At 42.4% G+C, this 17,963-nt stretch overlaps 4 protein-coding genes across 9 annotated transcripts; 2 read left to right on the forward strand and 2 right to left on the reverse strand.

Annotated features, from left to right (window-relative positions):
* Positions 1-597: 597 nt before the first annotated feature.
* LOC117861338 (uncharacterized) lies at positions 598-3,944 on the forward strand. The gene is made up of 7 exons (XM_034744878.2): positions 598-891; positions 1,658-1,768; positions 1,871-1,969; positions 2,061-2,171; positions 2,269-2,569; positions 2,891-3,030; positions 3,122-3,944. Exons 1-7 carry the CDS (start codon positions 748-750, stop codon positions 3,671-3,673), a joined length of 1,458 nt encoding a protein of 485 aa, XP_034600769.1. The 5' UTR covers positions 598-747; the 3' UTR covers positions 3,674-3,944.
* Positions 3,945-4,351: 407 nt separating this feature from the next.
* LOC117861321 (pentatricopeptide repeat-containing protein At3g16010) lies at positions 4,352-8,608 on the reverse strand. 3 transcript variants are annotated; one of them, XM_034744865.2, is made up of 4 exons: positions 8,418-8,608; positions 5,475-7,468; positions 5,225-5,329; positions 4,352-4,934 (listed from the first exon to the last, which is right to left on the reverse strand). In XM_034744865.2, exons 1-2 carry the CDS (start codon positions 8,497-8,499, stop codon positions 5,652-5,654), a joined length of 1,899 nt encoding a protein of 632 aa, XP_034600756.1. In that variant the 5' UTR covers positions 8,500-8,608; the 3' UTR covers positions 4,352-4,934; positions 5,225-5,329; positions 5,475-5,651. The 3 variants fall into 3 exon arrangements, with proteins under 3 accessions (XP_034600756.1, XP_034600763.1, XP_034600747.1); XM_034744872.2 differs by lacking the exon at positions 5,225-5,329; XM_034744856.2 differs by having other exon boundaries at positions 4,352-5,329.
* An 89-nt stretch (positions 8,609-8,697) lies between these two features.
* Positions 8,698-11,920, forward strand: LOC117861377 (U1 small nuclear ribonucleoprotein C-1). Its single transcript, XM_034744921.2, has 5 exons — positions 8,698-8,855; positions 9,219-9,261; positions 9,867-9,908; positions 9,988-10,258; positions 11,267-11,920. Exons 1-5 carry the CDS (start codon positions 8,848-8,850, stop codon positions 11,593-11,595), a joined length of 693 nt encoding a protein of 230 aa, XP_034600812.1. The 5' UTR covers positions 8,698-8,847; the 3' UTR covers positions 11,596-11,920.
* A 404-nt stretch (positions 11,921-12,324) lies between these two features.
* Positions 12,325-14,961, reverse strand: LOC117861349 (N-(5'-phosphoribosyl)anthranilate isomerase 1, chloroplastic). Of its 4 annotated transcripts, none has more exons than XM_034744902.2 (6): positions 14,803-14,958; positions 14,409-14,499; positions 14,256-14,315; positions 13,384-13,742; positions 13,121-13,281; positions 12,325-12,791 (listed from the first exon to the last, which is right to left on the reverse strand). In XM_034744902.2, the coding sequence occupies exons 3-6, from the start codon at positions 14,311-14,313 to the stop codon at positions 12,560-12,562; spliced, it is 810 nt and encodes a 269-aa protein (XP_034600793.1). In that variant the 5' UTR covers positions 14,314-14,315; positions 14,409-14,499; positions 14,803-14,958; the 3' UTR covers positions 12,325-12,559. The 4 variants fall into 4 exon arrangements, with proteins under 4 accessions (XP_034600793.1, XP_034600800.1, XP_034600786.1 ...); XM_034744909.2 differs by lacking the exon at positions 14,803-14,958 and adding an exon at positions 14,657-14,796; XM_034744895.2 differs by lacking the exon at positions 14,409-14,499 and having other exon boundaries at positions 14,803-14,961.
* Positions 14,962-17,963: the final 3,002 nt, after the last annotated feature.

Here is a 17,963-nt window from a genome sequence, read left to right on the forward strand (position 1 = left end):
GTGATTAGGATTGCTTCTCTAGCCTATAATATTTCATCCTACCACATACTGAGCTATGATCGAACACATAAGGGAGTTCTCATTACCGTTTTCAATGAAAGATTTCAATTTCATCCTACCACTAGGATACATTTTTTTTCATAGTAAACAATGACAAGGAACAATCTGACTTCTTTTAGACCTTGAAAAACTTTTAGCAGAAATTACTTAAAATTGTTTGAGCTACCTATCTCGGTGTTTTCAAACAAATCAATTAACTGGAAACATTTCTAGCTAAACATACAATCATGTTTAGCTTCATAAGCAAGTAAAAAAAACTTAGAAACACAACTCAAAAATATTTTGCTAAAATAGAGAACACACAAAAGTGTAAGAGCATGATCGAGGGGAGAAAAAACAGAAACCATCACTTTTTTGTGCATGTGAAAAAGGAGGAAAACCAAGCAAACGGTTTTCTCCCGCAACAAATGAGAGCAGATAATCCGGGATACATGCCAAAAATAAAGCTAGAAAATCTAAATTAAACCGAAATAAGAACAAAAATCAATCCAAAAAAGCGACTATTTTTTAAAAGGCGAATAACAGCGAAAGGACCGCGGTCCCCGTCGGCACGTCCTCTTTCACGGCCTCGCCGTCGCCTCCCTTTCTTCTTCCTCCTCCCCGACGGCTCCTCCTCACACACACGGAGAGCGCTCACGCGGGCGCGCACACACGGAGGTGGAGCTCCGAAAGAGGGGGAGGGAGGAGATGCCGGGGAGCCAGAACGGGGGCCCGAGGCCGCGGCTGGCCAAGGTCGAGACCATCCACGGCCTCGCGCGCGCGGGCGACCTCGCCGGCGTCCAGAGGAAGCTGCGGGAGAATCCCGCCCTCCTCAACGATAAGAACCCCGTGGTACGTCCTTCGCCCTTCTCCTTTGCTTGCTTGGGGGGAAAATGCGATCTTTGGTCGGTTTCATGGTTCTTGAATCTCTTGATGCTTGCTGCGGAGGATGAGCGTATTAGATTCGAGAGGAAATGATCTTGTTGGGTGTAGAAATGTCAGTTTTTTGGTTGTGTATTCCTGGCTTGGTTTTCTTAGTCGGTTCTTGGATTTCGACCCGGCGGCATTGGCTAATCCGCCCTTGGCAATGCTTTTCTACTAGTCCTCTTTTTATGAACAGATTTCTGGGGCTTAGCTTGCGCCCCCTCCTTTGATTGCTTAATTGTTCATTTGCTCCGTTGTGTAGCCGATTTGTTTCTCCTGCTGGTTCGGTCTGTCTCTGCCCGTTTTGATGCTTTCTGGGCCAAAAGATGACACTGGTGATGGATTGGGAAAGGATTTTTGTTGTGTAATCTTGATTTCTTCGGCCTTGTTCAAAAAATTCCCCTATTCGGTACGCCCCCACTCGCTCTCGAGATTTGTCAAGATTAAGTTGTTTGGTATGCTTTGCTTTGATACTTCTTTTAAAATCTCTTTGGGCATTTCAGGGGGGTCGCTTTCATATCCCCTTTTACCGCATTGCATTTGTTGATTCAGACGTCTCTGTTTCGTGACCTGATTAAATTGGATATCCTGTGGATCCGTGATGCACGAACCTGATTTTATTTACTAGCAATAGTGGCTTTTAGTCCCTTCCCAACGCAACGAGTCATTTACAACGTTGTGTCATAATTTGCAGATGTGTCAAACACCACTTCATGTTGCTGCTGGCTACAATAATACAGAAATAGTTAAGTTCTTGCTTAACTGGCAAGGTACCGAAACTGTTGATCTGGAGGCAAAGAACATGGTACTTAAATCGCCACATTTCTTTTTCATCTGATTGGGTCATCTGCCACACTTCTTTCATGCTTCGAGCTAAATTGATAAACTAATGATTTAATTGTTTCAGTATGGAGAGACTCCTCTGCATATGGCAGTGAAAAATAGTTCTTGTGAATCAACAAATCTACTCCTTGAACGTGGTGCACACATAGAAGCCAAAGCCAATGTATGATCTATCTGTTTCATTTCATTTCCATCAAATTTTTTATTTAATACTGCATGCACAAATTTATTGTGCTCAAATCTTGCTGATGCAGAACGGAATGACACCATTGCATTTAGCTGTCTGGCATGCACTTCAAGCTGGAGATTACAGCACCGTCAGCGTGTTGCTCAGCTACAACGCGGATTGCTTTGCAAAAGATGATGTACTACTTGATTCGCAGTAATGGTTTTGAATTACTTATTTAAAATCATATTAAAATTTAGAATGTGGTGACCTTTGTTATCACATCTTGCCAACAGGAAGGCAAAATGCCCTTAAACCATATTCCTGGAGGAGCTGGTAGTGAGAAGTTGCTGAAGCTCCTCAGTCGTCATATGGAAGAGCAAAGAAAACGGAAAGCCCTCATGTCATGCTGTGAAGGGAAAGCAATGGCAGAGTTTGAAGAGGCAATATCACAAATTGTTGGACTGCAAGAGCTAAAAATGCAATTACGTCGATGGGCAAGGGGAATGCTTTTTGATGAGAAGCGGCGGGCTATGGGCTTAGGGATTGCTAGCAGAAGAGCTCCCCATATGGCATTTCTTGGCAATCCAGGAACTGGTAAAAGTTTTCAAAAGAAACCACCTTTTTTTGGTTACCTTAGTTCTGTTCAGATTGATGATCAAAAGCAATGCCACGGTCATGGGTATCATTATAGTAGTACTGTCATATTTGTAGGGAGCTCTTGCTTCAAACGTGAACTTGGAGCATTTACCTTGAAGTTTGGCTAAACATGTTCATAAAAGGCTATGTGCTTCATAATTTTTACCGCAGCTTATACATTTTGCACTTATTTGTACAGTGTACTAGAATGCACGTGTTAGGTAGATAGTTGCTGAAAACATCAATCCTCTCTTTATAACATTTCAATCTCTATTTCAGGTAAAACTATGGTTGCTCGAATTCTCGGAAAGCTACTCCATATGGTTGGAATTCTCCCCACTGACAAAGTTATTGAAGTTCAGCGAACTGATCTTGTTGGAGAATTTGTGGGGCATACTGGACCAAAGACTAGGAGGAAGGTACTCCCTCCCTCTTGTCAGAATTGAACTTGATTTTTTTTATGTGTTGTAACTTACCTAATTCATCGTTACCATGATCACATCTCAACAGATACAGGATGCTGAGGGAGGTATTCTTTTTGTCGACGAAGCATACAGGTTGATACCAATGCAAAAATCCGATGACAAGGATTATGGTTTAGAAGCCTTGGAGGAGATAATGTCTGTAATGGACAGTGGCAAGATAGTTGTCATATTTGCTGGGTACTGTGAGCCCATGAAGCGTGTCATCACCTCAAATGATGGCTTCTGTAGGAGAGTCACCAAATTCTTCTATTTCGATGATTTCAGCACGACAGAACTAGCTGAGATCCTACATATGAAGATGAAGAACCCAAGTGAGAGCAGCTTACTTTATGGGTTCAAGCTGCACCCAAGCTGCAGCATTGAGGTCACTGGAGAGCTGATTGGCAGAGAAACCACTGAAGAGCGGCGGAAACAGATGAATGGAGGCCTTGTAGACACGCTGCTCATCAATGCCCGTGAAAACCTGGACCTACGCCTTGATTTCAACTGCAACGATGCTGATACTATGATCACGATCACATTGGAAGACCTGGAAGAGGGGCTTCGGCAGATCTCCAGACAACGGCAGTTGCAGTGACTTGCAAATTCGAGAGGTTTCTATTGAGGATCTCAGGCTGGTATCCAAAAGACTAAGTTACGGTCATCAAAATTCTTCAATGATTTTGGGTATTCTTTCTGTTGTATTAATCTATTCGTTGCTAGATTGATGTCCTCCGGTAGCTGTGTAGCACTGAAAATGCATGTAGTCCTCTGAGTTCCTATATTATTTCCCAGTGAGGTAAATGTAACCTGTGTATATTCATTCGTTGCCTTATGAATCAATGTCTCGAGGTCCAAATTTGTGCTCATCTAGAGAAGACTGAAAGATTTCTTCAGTACCAGCAGTAGCTCATTCAATCGGTTGGTTTGTTTCCAGATTGTCTAAAAAGGTTTGACATCCGTATGTACCAGTATCACATATTTCAGTCAAAACTGGATTTCTACATTGGTCACACACAATAGGTGAATCAAACATTCAACCTTGATTTTTGCCCTTTCAATGTGTAGGAGATGCAAATACAGCAACTATCAACATGCCAAATGACAAAGAATCATGTATACTTCCAGTTGGGGTAATTGAAACATGAATTCTGATTAAAATTTGCACCACTAGCTGGCCCAGGTGTGGCCATGTTCAGGAACAAATGAACGAACCTGGCATGTGATGACATTAACTTTCTAAAAAGATAACACATGGTGTTGAGCTGTGTTCAAGTGCATAAAAATATCCGTATACATCTCAAAAAATAAACATTCTTGTTAGCTAATGGCAAGGACCACATACAGCGGAGGCACAGTTTCTACAGCAATCTCAAAAAACACAAAAGACTATCTGAGTATCAGGGCATCTCCGATACTCAAACCAGAAGTGCACAACTTGAGTTAGTTCCGTTTCCACGCTGGAGATATTAACAAATCTTGAGCACTGGTGCTTTCGCAGAGCTAGGTGCAGCAGTAAGAGGTTGTCCACTGCACGAACACATCCATCATGGATCATATGGCTACATTAGTACAATTTCGACAATATCTCGCCTCTGAATTTCAGGTTACAATTACACATATGGATCCAAGTTGCCGTAATTTAACTCTGAAAGACTCTTTGCTGGTTTTACAAAGCAGGAAGTGCTCCAGCATCACAGGATTATAGTCAAGTATGCAGCTACATATGGCTCCAGAATAATGTTGATCCCAAACATAACTTCTTGCTCTACATTGTCTTTTGGTGGAATGCTGCTTTACATGCTAGTTGAAGGTAGATCTGCACTGGATGCCCACATATTTTAGCCTGAACCAGGAATCTTTTTTTTTTCCATGGAAAGATAGAGATGTTAGCATGAAGCAACAGAAGTTCAGGCATTGGCCCCATTCAAGTAGTAACTGAAATAATTATGTCTCTCTTCTTCTTTTTTGCGGGTACTGAAATAGTTAAGTTGGTTTCAGCAGTGCCAACATTAAAAGGACACCAGGATTTATCAATGTACAAACCAGGATATGGCTACACAAGAGAAATGTGTGATAACTAGGTGGTACGCATTTTCCTTTTACTGTAATAGAATGATTGACTTGAAAATATTAGAGTAAGTAAAACCTGACTTCAGGAATGTGTCACATGTGGGTGTGGATTGCAGAACATCTTAATATACAGTAGTTAGGCTTGTGCTTCACAGATCTCAAACCTTTCAGGAAGTTATTGCTGGAAAAAAAAACATTCATATAAAAAACAGCAAACGTTCAGGTTCTTAGGAAGAAGCTAGAGATACTGAAACATAAATAGGACTGGATAATAAGGGGGGCATGATCACTTGTTAACAAAGTAGTGAATGCCACAAATTACACACCTTCACAGTTTGATCAGTTGCTGTCTTCAATATTTTCCTTCTACAACAATTCACTTGAGCGCAAGAGGCACATCCTTTGACATATGTCAAACAGGTAAGGCTTCATCAAAGAATTGTTTTTTCAAGAACAAAGAGGCCTGAACACTCATCTAGTGTGCATCAGCAAACTTTGCTAGTTTATGCATGATCAACATTTCCAATAGCCTCAAGTATAGATGAATATGTAATAAGATCATACTCGAACCCCAACGTATTCATCTCTTTCATCAACTTTGCTGCCGCCTCAAACATGCCAGCATGACTCAAGGCACCAAGGACAGTATTATAAGAGACAGCATCAGGTCTTATTGCAGACTGTTTCATGTTAGAAAGCATCTCCATTGCGCGATGAGGTCCACCTACTTTTGCCAGCCCATTCAAGATAATATTGTATGAGTTGATATCAGGAATACACCCGTGCTCCTGCATTCTTCTCATTGTAGTAAGAGCTTCATCAAGCATGCCCTTTCTTGCTAATCCAGACATGAGAGCATTGTAAGCATAAACATCAGGAGTACAACCAAGTTTATTCATTTCCTCAAACATATTTATAGCATCATTAAGCCGTCCCGCCTTTCCTAAATGTTTTATCATCACTGCATATACCCGAGCACTGGAGGAGCCACAATTTTCTTTTAGTTCCTGAAAAAGCTCACAAGCAAGATCATAGCGCTTAGCTTTTCCAAGAGCATCAATCAGGCTGCAATATGCCGCTGGACATGGAGGGAAGCCCTTCCCATCCATCTCCTCCAGTAGCAACATGGCCTTCTCTGTCCTGTTGGTTTTGCAGAATCCATCAATCAGGATAGAATAGGTGAATGAACTAGGGGATATTCCACTTTCCTTCATTCTCTCTAACCATGATGGAACCTCAGAAGCATGAGGTTTTGATTCAAAAAGTGCTTTTATTATAGTGTTGTATGTCACAACACTAGGAATGCACCGCAACGTTCCCATCTCCTGAAACAGCTTAATAGCATCATCCAAACGACCAGCTTTGCCTAAGAAATTTATCATATTATTCATAACAATTGTGTCCGGCCTGCAGCCTTCCCGTTGCATTTCATGGAAGAAGTGATACGCTTCATCTATTCTCCCAGCTTTACCAAGGCCTCTGATCAACTCAGTGTAAGTAAACACATCTGGTCGGCAGTACTGATACCTCATCTCTTCAAACAAACTCAATGCTCCATGAACATCATCCAATTTGAAGAACAAAGCTATTAACATGGTATATATCTTAGCAGTTGGCTGCATTCCGTTCTCCTTCATCTCATTCAACAACTGAATTGCTGAATCACGGCGACCGAGTTTGCAGAAAGTGAAAATTAGTGCACTGTATGTCACAGTGTCCGGAAAGCAATGACCCTCGTTGCTCATCTCATTGTATAGTTCATGGACTTTCTCATATTGCCCCTCATGCATCAACATTATTATCATGCTGTTATATGCCTGCGCAGTTGGCTGACACTTCCGTGTTTTGATTTGGTAGAAGATTGCAATAGCCTTGCTGATCATTTTAGCATTCCCCAGCATCCGGATTACCTCTGACAGCTCTGTCGGGGTGACAACACAAATGGGATTCCGTACCATTTCTTGGATCATCTTCCACATCTCACCATACTGCTCTATTACCTCCAAACAACGTATCAAGGCCATGTAAGTGGATGTATCATGCTCATAATTCCTCCTCTTTGCAGCCCATCTGAAGAACTGCATCTTCACATTGACCCCAACATCAGTTTTCATAACCTCCCGTACCAACCAGTGATCAACTCTAAGCATGAGAACCTCCAGTGCCTTCTCAGCATCAGGGCCCCACTTGAAAATCTTCAGGATCCTAATGAACCTCTCATCCAAGACACGTACGGAGTGCGTGTACCTTGGCCCAATGGTTGCTATTGCCTCCTCACTCTGACGTACTGGAGGATGAAACATCCGAACAATCTCACTTTCTGAAAGTGAGCAAATCAAGAGTTTTCAAACAAGGGCGAAAACATCAGCAAATACGTGCCATTTCGGACATTGTTAAAACAGAAGTTTTTGATTATAACTAAAAATAACAATCGAATGCAAATCAAATCAAGACTCACTTCAGCTTCCAGTTTAATCTGAAAGGATAACTTGCTAGTTTGTTTGGAATTCATTCTAATTGGTCTCTACTATTGTTAATATTAGAACATAGAAATGACTTCACTCATACTAATAAACAAAACAAAGTTCAAATTACATTACTAAATATCAGCAGGCTTATTTCCACCTCAATAATCCATTGAATATGATCTTTAAAAACGTATCTTTCCTCTTGCAATTATTAAAGCTGTGGTTGGGAATCCCCACGAACTCCAACCAAACAAAAAATTAAACAAATTACTCCCTCCGTCCCAAATTATTATTCGTTTTGGTTTTTCTAGATCCGTAACTTTTACTATGCACCTAGATATATGCTATGTCTTGATACGTAGCAAAAGCTTTGTACCTAGAAAAGTCAAAACGAATAGTAATTTGGGATAGAGAGAGTACAGCACAACTTTACTACATATATGCTAACTCGCCACTTGCCACTAGTAACGTTAGGCATTGCAGTGACATTTCAAAAGTATCCATTGTTTTTGTACTTTTAGATTAGATACAGCAGGTAATTGAAAGCATGTTTCCCAACGCAAATCTACATCCATCCCAACTTCTTAGCACCACTACCACCAGACTGTTCTCAATTTCGTCTGAGCTCTATAAATCCGACCTTACTTAGATCAAATTAGTGCCACTAAGACTCCGCATGAAATCCAAAACAAGTTCTAAACACATCCACACACTGACAGCCAGGGTGCTAACACTCTTCACACTTCCTCGAAAGCGAGAGAGGAACCGGAATATAAGTGAAGGAAAAAAGACACGCCTCACCTGTTTGATTGATCCTACGAGCGAGGCACGGCGAAGAGGATATCCCACGGGCCGCGAGGAGCTGTGCGCCGCGGCGCGCCATCTCCGGCCGCCGGCAGCGGCGGCGGCGCTTCGAGGAGGAAGACGAGGTCACAGGCCAGCAGCACAGTACACTGGGCAGTGGGCCCACTGAGGTTGGAGGCTTCAGGATTTAGGCTTATGGGCCATCACCGACCGGCTTCAGGATTTAGGCTTTAGGTCGGATTGGGTTGGGCCTGCTTGCCATTGACCGACCGGCTCGGCCCATAAAGAGCCCTGGAACTCTCGAGCGGCTCGTATCGGCGAGGGTTTAGGCATACGAGGGCAGATTCCGGTGGTCGTCTGCTCCGACTCCGTTCGCGACCGGGACCCGATCCCCTTCCTCGGGTCGACGCCCGCCGCCGCCGCCGCGATGCCTCGGTGAGCGCTTCCTTCTCTTCGATAACCTCCCCTGAGTGGATAGGTGGTACATCGGCCGTAGTGCGATTGGGATGTGAGGGGGCGGGGGCTGTCGGGTTTGGATTTGGATTCGAAACCCTAGCTTAGGCGCTCCGACATTTGAGAACAAGGCTGTGTGATTTCCTCATTGGCTCTAGGATCTTTTGCGTAGAATACGGTGCGGTAGGATTTGGGGTTTGTACAGGAGAAGATAGCGGGGTCTTTGTTTGCTCGCAGTAGGCGCTGGCTTGCTGATACTCTGTCAGGGTGCTGTATTGTGGAATATGTCACGTTTGATTTTACCTTCTCATATGTTTGTACTTATTTTTTGTTCTTGCCTTGCAGGTATTACTGCGACTACTGCGACACCTACCTCACCCATGACTCGGTTAGTGTCTTGCTCCATTCATTTTTTCTAAGGCTGGAGATGTGTAGCCGGTTCTTTAATTTTATTGCACGTTTCGTTATGATTACATGAAGTAATCTAATCTAAGCACAAGTGGCACTGCTGATATAAACTTTCGTCAACATAAGCTAGAGAAGAGTTTGCTGTAACATGCTAACAGCTTCGAAATATCCGGGTTTGTTTAGGATTATATTCATGATATTTCTTTATGCCACTTGGTTTCATGTTTGTTCATCTCAGTAGCTAAATTCAATTTTCTTGCCGAGTCCCTAGGAATTATTTTCCATGTAGTATGTTCCTTGAGATAACTGATGCTGACTATAGACTGCAAGAGAATGCTGTGTCCTCCTTTTTCCATATCCACACACTAAGTAGCCTATTCAGTTATACATAATTTGACTTTCTGAATTTCAATATGTGGTCTTCCTTTTATAGACTGTAAGATAGCATAGCAGTGTTTTCAACATTGTTTTGCAAACTGTATAAATTCAAGAATGCATTATGCCTGTCCTTTGCTACTGTGTATTCTGTTTATGTCTTCTCTTTTTGGAGCATGAATATTAACTACTATGTAAAAAATATTGCAGCCATCTGTCCGTAAGCAACACAATGCTGGATACAAGCACAAGGTATTTTTAATTCTTTGTCGCACTTCCAGTTTATAAGTGGTGCCTATTCATCTACTGAACCTTATTTGAAACATCATAGGCAAATGTTCGAACCTACTATCAGCAATTTGAGGAGCAGCAAACTCAAAGTTTAATTGATCAAAGAATCAAGGAACATCTTGGACAAGCTGCAGCTTTCCAAGTAGGTGCCCCTTTCAACCAACATCTGCTCTCGTTCCCAGGAGCCATGGCCCGTCCTCGCCTTCCAATTCTGCCAACCCCTGGCATGCCTCATGGATTCCCTCAAGCACCTGGTGCACCATTGATGCCAGGAGTTAGGCCCCCGATTTTACCAGCTCCTGGTGTTCCAGGTAACTACTGATCATGATTGCTACTTGCTAGTATCTGTTATGATGGCTACTATTTGTACATGGCCTATAACTTACAAATTATGCCTCTTCCCCTTAATTCGATATTGCTTTATTCATTGAAGATAAAAAGAACGGGCATGTTTTCATGCCTGCAATTAGCAGAGCGAACATCAAAAGATTATGTTTTGTAAGAAGCTAGTTGTTTGTTATAACCTGGTTCTGGTTGATAATAATTGCTTTCTTGTTGCTGAAGCGCACTGGTTCATAAGATGTACATTGTATACTGTATGTTGGTTAATTAGGTTTGGTTTATTTTTCACCATGAAAAACTGCTTTCATGGTTTCATTTGTTTTGGATACATTCTGATTTGTATGACTATTAATTTTAAGGGATCTCTTAGCAGACCCACTAATTGCTGAGTGCCAATCAGGAAGAACAAGTCCCCATTTTCGTAAGAAAACAAATATGTGTGAACTGTCTGTACAGAGGTTTTAGAAGGAAAAAAACTGAAAATATTCTCTATAAAATATCACATTTTTTTCCTTTGCTTATGCAGTTGATCGTGTGATTTTCTGATGAGTGTAGATATAGAATGGTAAAAATTAGAGTACTTTGTTGCCACCTGTAAACCTTTTTCAAGATTAATAACGATTGTGTGTCTGTTTATGCAAATGTATTGTTAAGTTACAGATCATATCGACCGAGTATTCCTTATTTACTAGTCATGAATAGTTTATGGTTGTACCGTTCCTGTTTTTCACCTTTTGTCTACATCAATTATCAAAGGAATGTAGTCTAATGGGTGAAAAATTGATAGCTGTAAGAGTTCAGCTGAGAGATATAATATAGCTTGATGTTATCACTTTGCATAACTGATCAGTTGGCCTATATACAACTTCAGAAAAGTTTCCTTCAAAATTTTCAGTAAAAGGCCTTGATCTTCTGATACATTTTACTTATTTGAACCAAACATTGACTACTTAACTGTTTTCTCAAATGTTTGTCAGGTTATCCTGGTGGCCCACCAACCATGCCGCAACCAGGTGCCCCACCAACCATGCCACCACCAGGCGCCCCACCTGGCTCCATGCCACAACCAGGTGCCCCTCCTGGTTCGGTACCAATGCAGATAGCTCCTCTCCCAAGGCCTCCAACACTACCACCTCCAACATCTGGGGTCCCAGGTGCCCCCATTCCTAACAACGCAGCACCTCCATCCATGTTCCAAACGAATCCACCGCCACCTGCAGGCCCGACTTCTGGTGCTCCTCCGGCTCCACCGTCTGCTCCACAGCCTGCATTCTCCTATGCTCAACCATCTGAGGGCAACCACTGATGCTGTTCCTCAGGCATGTGAAGTATGCACAGAAAGGCTGCTCATTGGAAAGTCGGTGCTGCCATCATTTAACTGAGACCATTTCTGTGCGTCTGTCACTTGAATTTGAGGGGTTGTTGAGAAAAGCTTCTTATGAGAGGATCCGCTGTGGTTGGGAACTTGTATGGTAGTTGATGTAAGTTAACTATGTAATCGACTGAAGATATTAATTTCAGAGACGCTTGAAAGTCAGAATTAGGTTTTCTCTGTGGTAGAAATTTCTGTGGCATGGGATGCTTGAACTCGATAACATATCTACATGTTGTGATTCGTCAGTATTCATTTCCGAGATGAGTTTGCTTAATGCCCTTTTACCAGCAAGGCAGCAAATGTGCACTTGGTGTTAAATGCTAGTTTCCCCCCAACATATGGTATTTTTCTCTTGCATCAGACTATGGGCGAGTTACAATTGCCAGGCAGAACAAGATGGCCCTCGACTCCAACTTCGGAGTCTAGGGCCACCTTGTTTACTCATAAGCAACGATAAGATTTATTTTCTGCCCTAAAAAACGATAAGATTTATTTTCAGTAGAACAATGGGCACGCAATTTCAGTTCTAATTACGAATGATGAAAAATTGCCAATTGTGAGCAACTAAAAAGTCAGTTTGTATTAATATGTCAGAAAGGTTGCACACCATATTCTATACGGGGAGCTCGAGCAAGAGTGAACCAGTATAACATTCATCGATGGTACAATGTGGTGTTTATTATTGCCTTTGAACTGGAGATGCATACAAAATCCACTTATTACACTACAAAACAAATACAATGCATATAACGTTCGGTCATTTTTCCCTCGGGTGCAAATGCAATTATCGCTATCATGCTGAACAGCTTGCCTTCAGGTTGCGTTTAGCACGAATTAGCTAGTCTCCGCAATGTGAGCAAATGAAATGAAACTAAGCTCCCAACACCAAATGACGTTATGATCTGCAACTCAGGGATTTTACATTACTTATGAAGGAAGAAATCCTGTTGGGGTCTTTCTGGATACCGTCAGGACCACATATGCCACTGCTAACGTCAACTCCATTTGGTTTCAGAGAAGAAAAGGCTTCACAAACATTATCTGCATGAAGTCCTCCAGCTAATAGCCATCCATTCTTGCTTTTGACTGATGGCATCTGGAACTTCTGCCAGTTGAATCCCTTTCCACTGTAAATGAAAAGTGGTTGTGTTTGTTATATATCTTTCGGACAAGGGAGAAGTGCCCATTACCATTAGCTACATATGATCCAAGAGAAGGAATGACAAGACTGGACTGCAAAGTAATGCAATCAAATATGACCACTGAATTTAGTGAGCATTAACATCCAAACACTTGAATGATCAGTTGTCTAAACTTTTATCTCATTTGAGTGTTAATTACAATCATACCATTTCATCATTCTAAAGAACAAGCGGGGCAAAGTTTAGCACAAGGAACAATGCAGACAAAATTTTATTTAATTAGGATTCAAGAAGCAATAAGAGTAGGATCTAACCTTCCGCCTTTTGCACTATCCACTAAGAACCAATCAAGTGCATATTCCAAAACAGGAGGCAGCTTGATTAGTTTTCCATCTTCATCAGCATTTAGTACATAAACAATGCGGTTATTCTTGGAAAGATTATAAACCAGTGCACGAGATTCATCTCCATGGAGCTGCATATGGGAAATTAAAAAAATTGTAAATTACCATCACAGCCGAAATAGCATAGCAGTAGCAGCACACAGTATGTAGCAAACAACATTTCGAAGTCATACCTGGATAAAGTTAAGGTCACATGAATCAGACACTCGTAATATGGTCTCTTCATCATCATCCACAAAGACACCAACTGATTCAGCACCATAAGATTGTGCAACTCTTGATATTTCTTTTGCCTCAGATAACGAGACGGAGCGTTTAGAATTAGGCCACAGTATCATGCCAATAAGTTTAGCTCCTGCCTCTACAGCCATTTCTGCATCTCTAGCTGATGTGATGCCACACATTTTGACTACAGGATGGAGCTTTCCGGCATCTCCATGACTTGCTGATGAAGATACGATGGTATCAGAATGATACCTAGTTTGTTTTATTCCCAAGCATGCCATTTTTACTCGAGAAAATCTTGGAAGTCCTGTGTGGGCAAAGACAGGGTAAGTGGTAGTGTAAGTAAATGGAAGTGAATTGAAGCAATATTTGTACAGAACCACATGGTTGCTGACATATCTTAGTATATACTAACACGTCACGAGAAACTAAAACCATTGATTCGTTAGTTACTAAAATATGTAATTTTTCAGACAAGAAGATGATAGATCCAACTAGAATAAAAGTAATCAAGGCTGGTTCAGATGTATAGTGAAGTTGAGCAAACAAAATGATTTGCTTGCGCTACAAATGTGCAGCCAATTTATCTTACATACAATGGACACATACAACACTACAACAGTAACTCTAGGCTTGCAGTTTCTTCCAAATGGATCTTCTCTTAACCTTTTGGGATGACTTGTTGCCAAAAAAAAAAAATTCCAGAACCAGTTTGTAGAATGAGAAATTACAGGAACATGTCATTTCTACCAAATAGAATGTAGAAAAATTAAAGAGACATTTTTCTATCAAACAATAGGACATGACTACAAGTGCTCACCATTGTTATGTACTAAAGGAAATTGTTGATAGCGTCGTGCAGAGATTGGCGACGCCATTACTGCAAGGGCATAAATGAAAAAAAAATAAAAGGGATTAGCACATCACCAATTGGTCATTTTGGTGGAATGTGAGTGTATCAGAAGTTCATAACTCAAAAGTGAGTATAGGAAGATAGAGTTTCAGATTGCCGCTCCTCTTCTCTGAAAGAGGCCAACTATAGAGTGAAATGTACACAAATCATGCTGCAAGAAAGAAGGATAAGGTAAACAAGAATCTTCCAGATTGAACCCTCCTAAATTACGCTATATGTCTAGCTATAAGCTATTTATTTCACCCTAACGAATCGGTCAGAGAGCAGACAAACCCCAAATTTGTTGGAAAATGAACTACACCACGCACCAGAGAAACCCACGCCCCACATCAATGGAGAGAGACAAAAAGATTGGAGCTGATTGCTCCTCTGCCGCAACAAAAGAAAAGGTCCTGAGACCAAGAACAGCAAGAACTCTCGAGTTAATCCCTCCAAGGCAGCGAGGGTTGCTTACCAACCGAGGAAGAAGCCAGTCAACGTTTGGATGTAGCTCCCGTCCACGAGAACGAGAGCTGCGGAGCGGCGCTGCGGCTGCGGCGGCGGGCGTTGGACCGAGGGACAGGCAGAGGGGGTTGGTGACTGCGGGAGGGGGCGGGGCCCGGGTGCGTGCGTGGACCGGATCCGTATCCCAACTGTCACTTCTAATCCTCCCACCGGCCCTCTCTAGGCCTTGTTTAGTTGCTAAAATTTGGAGTGCCCAAATTAGTATGCCAGCACTGTAGCACAATGCAGCGTTTCGTTTGTATTTATGAATTATTGTCCAAACATTGACTAATTAGGCTCAAAAGATTCGTCTTGCAAAGTACAACAAAACTGTGCAATTAGTTTTTAATTTCGTCTACATTTAGTACTCCATGTATGTACCGCAAGTTTGATGTGATGGGGAATCTTCTTTTTGCATAGTGCCAAAGTTGGGAGTTGGGGGTGAACTAAACAAGGGCCTAGTCTCTCCATTTTCTCACTCGCCCACGAACCCTCCTCTGTTGGGCCGGCCGACCACCTCCCACGGACCCTTTTATAAGCCCACTAGCAACAATCTCTACAGCTAAAAAAACAAAAAGGAGAAAAAATGTCGTCGTGCGATGGTCCTCCGCCGCGCCCAATCGGTCTGCCGAGGGTTTCCTGGCGCGTTCTGCCGTTGTCCGTTGATCCTTGGGATCCCTCCGAGCTGTCCCTTGGCTCCTACGCCAATACCGTCGCAATCCGTGTTCCTCCGATCGATGCAAGTCGAGGTAAAGGCGTCCTTCCTCCTCTCAGGATGAGAGCCCACGACGCCATCTCTTCCGCCATCGCCATCGCCGCCGCCTCCGCCTTCTCCTCGCCTACGCCATCACCGCCGCCTCACCTCTACCAATGACCGATCCATCGCCTCCAACACGGCTTCGGCATGTCCTCCAACCTGATGCTGAGATCTCCTCCAACCCAGCGCCGCCGCAGCAAGAGAACCAGTCGAGCTGCACCGCTTCGGCCCCTTATGATGCCCAGATCCCCTCCGCTTACTCTTTCCATTTTGCATTTTCCATCAGGAGGAAGTCCAGATTACACCCTATCTCTTCCCGTGGTCTAAAATTCAACCCCCATCTACAAACCCGTCTAACTGACCCTGCACGCTTGTATCCACGTTGACCCGCCATCCTTCCACATCAGCCAACCACGCCCCTCCTCCTCCTCCTCCCTCTCTCTCCCTCTCTCGGTAGCGACGAGCACGACATCGAGCGAATGGCGACGAGCATGGCGGCGGCGTGGGTGCAGCAGAGGCGGGTGAGGATTTAGAGCAGCAGTCGTCGTGCAGGGCGTTGATGCGGTTGGCAGTGTCCAGGTCGCGGCAGGGCCGGGCAGATCGACGAGCGTACGTGGTGACGTCCGTGGCCGGGGTCCCCATGGCGGTGGCGGCGCTGGTGGCCGGCGCGGTCTTCGCGGTGCCTCTGCCGCCGGAGCAACGGCCCAAGAACGGGAGCGCGAGCAGCGCCACCAAGACCGCGGCGGCTGTGGCGTCCGCGGCCTCTATGTCGATGGCGAACAATCCCGAAGGGAAAAAAACTTAAGATCAATATACTCTTTTGTTTCATTACAATGATATCCTTTTATCAGTTGATCTTAATCGCATCACAGGCAAATAAATATTATAGATTTAGTTGGTCTTTGGATGCCGTGTCACGTCAAGCTTTGTTTAATGACGTAGTTACGATCTTGATTGTAGATTTATACTTGTTTTCATATTATTATTGCCCTGTTAAATCAATATGCATTACTATATAAATATTTTGTAGCCGCAAGAAACGTGAACGTACGGAGGAAAATGAGTGGAGCAGCTGAAGAGGGTTCTAGAGTTAGGATATTTTGTATTAAAGAGTGTGGAAGTTGCCACATGGCAACGCCACAATGATCATGAGCACCTATGAATAGAGGTGCTTCACTGCCTCCTAGCCGATTTCTCAATAGTGAGCGAGACTAATTATTAACATATACATGTAGAATTTCTGCAATATTTGCTGCAATCAACATGTTCATCCTAGAAGGTTGAAGAAAACAAATAAACTCTGCTTAGAAATTAACTCCAAAGTATCTAACATTAAAATGCAACTCAAACGTACATCATAGTTAGGTTCATCCTGCTCCAGGACACCAAAAACATCTCCATAGAGTTGGCGTCCATCCTAGTTGGCGTCTATCCTGAAAAATGAACAAACACAAATTATAGAAAAAAATAATAATCACACAATCATATTGAATAGCAAATACCTTTATTTTTTTCCAATGCTTCACATAACTCCTAATCTTGTCAACATCTTTTCTTTCAGAATGTATAACTCATCCTTTGTGAACTTGAGCTTGGGATTAGGCTGTCGGAGAGAAAATACAATGTAAAAATAAGACATAAGATTATACCTCATCACCAAACATTCTTTGTAGAAGTTTTATGTTTGGTATTTCATGTCCCTCTTTTATCATTCTAACTTCAGCATCCCTATCCTGAAAAAAGAACAAACACAAATTATAGAAAAAAATAATAATCACACAATCATATTGTACAAATCAAAATTGAATAGCAAAATACCTTCATTTTTTTCCAATGCTTCACATAACTCCTAATCTTGTCAGCATCTTTTCTTTCAGAATGTATAACTCATCCTTTGTGAACTTGAGCTTGGGATTAGGCTCAATATTATTTAATTTCATTATTTCTACGCAATAGTTGCATAACACTTGCGTAGCAATTGGATCCCATATAGTTTTCTTATCCACCTGCCACCATCAGAAAAGATCAATACATTAATACAAGTCAAATCAAATCTGAGGGAAATGACCTAGTTCCAAAGAACACCCAAAAGTATTAGCTCCATTACTCACCCTAAACCCAAGCTCCTTCCTCTGCGGAAGCTTCCGCAGGTCAATCACATCAATCGGACTGTTCCAGGAGAAAAATTAGACGTGCATATCTATTGTGCATACAAAACACTAAACAAAGAAATATAGGAACTCACCTTGAGATGGTATCCACAGACTGAGTTTCCTCGTCTTCAATTGGTTCTTCTACTTCCTCTTCTTCTTCCTTTTCTTCCTCCTCTTCCTCCAAATTTCCGCAACATTTGCTGCGATCAACAGGTTCATCCT

Source organism: Setaria viridis, chromosome 1, assembly GCF_005286985.2.
Source record: "Setaria viridis chromosome 1, Setaria_viridis_v4.0, whole genome shotgun sequence".
Lineage (NCBI taxonomy): Eukaryota > Viridiplantae > Streptophyta > Magnoliopsida > Poales > Poaceae > Setaria > Setaria viridis.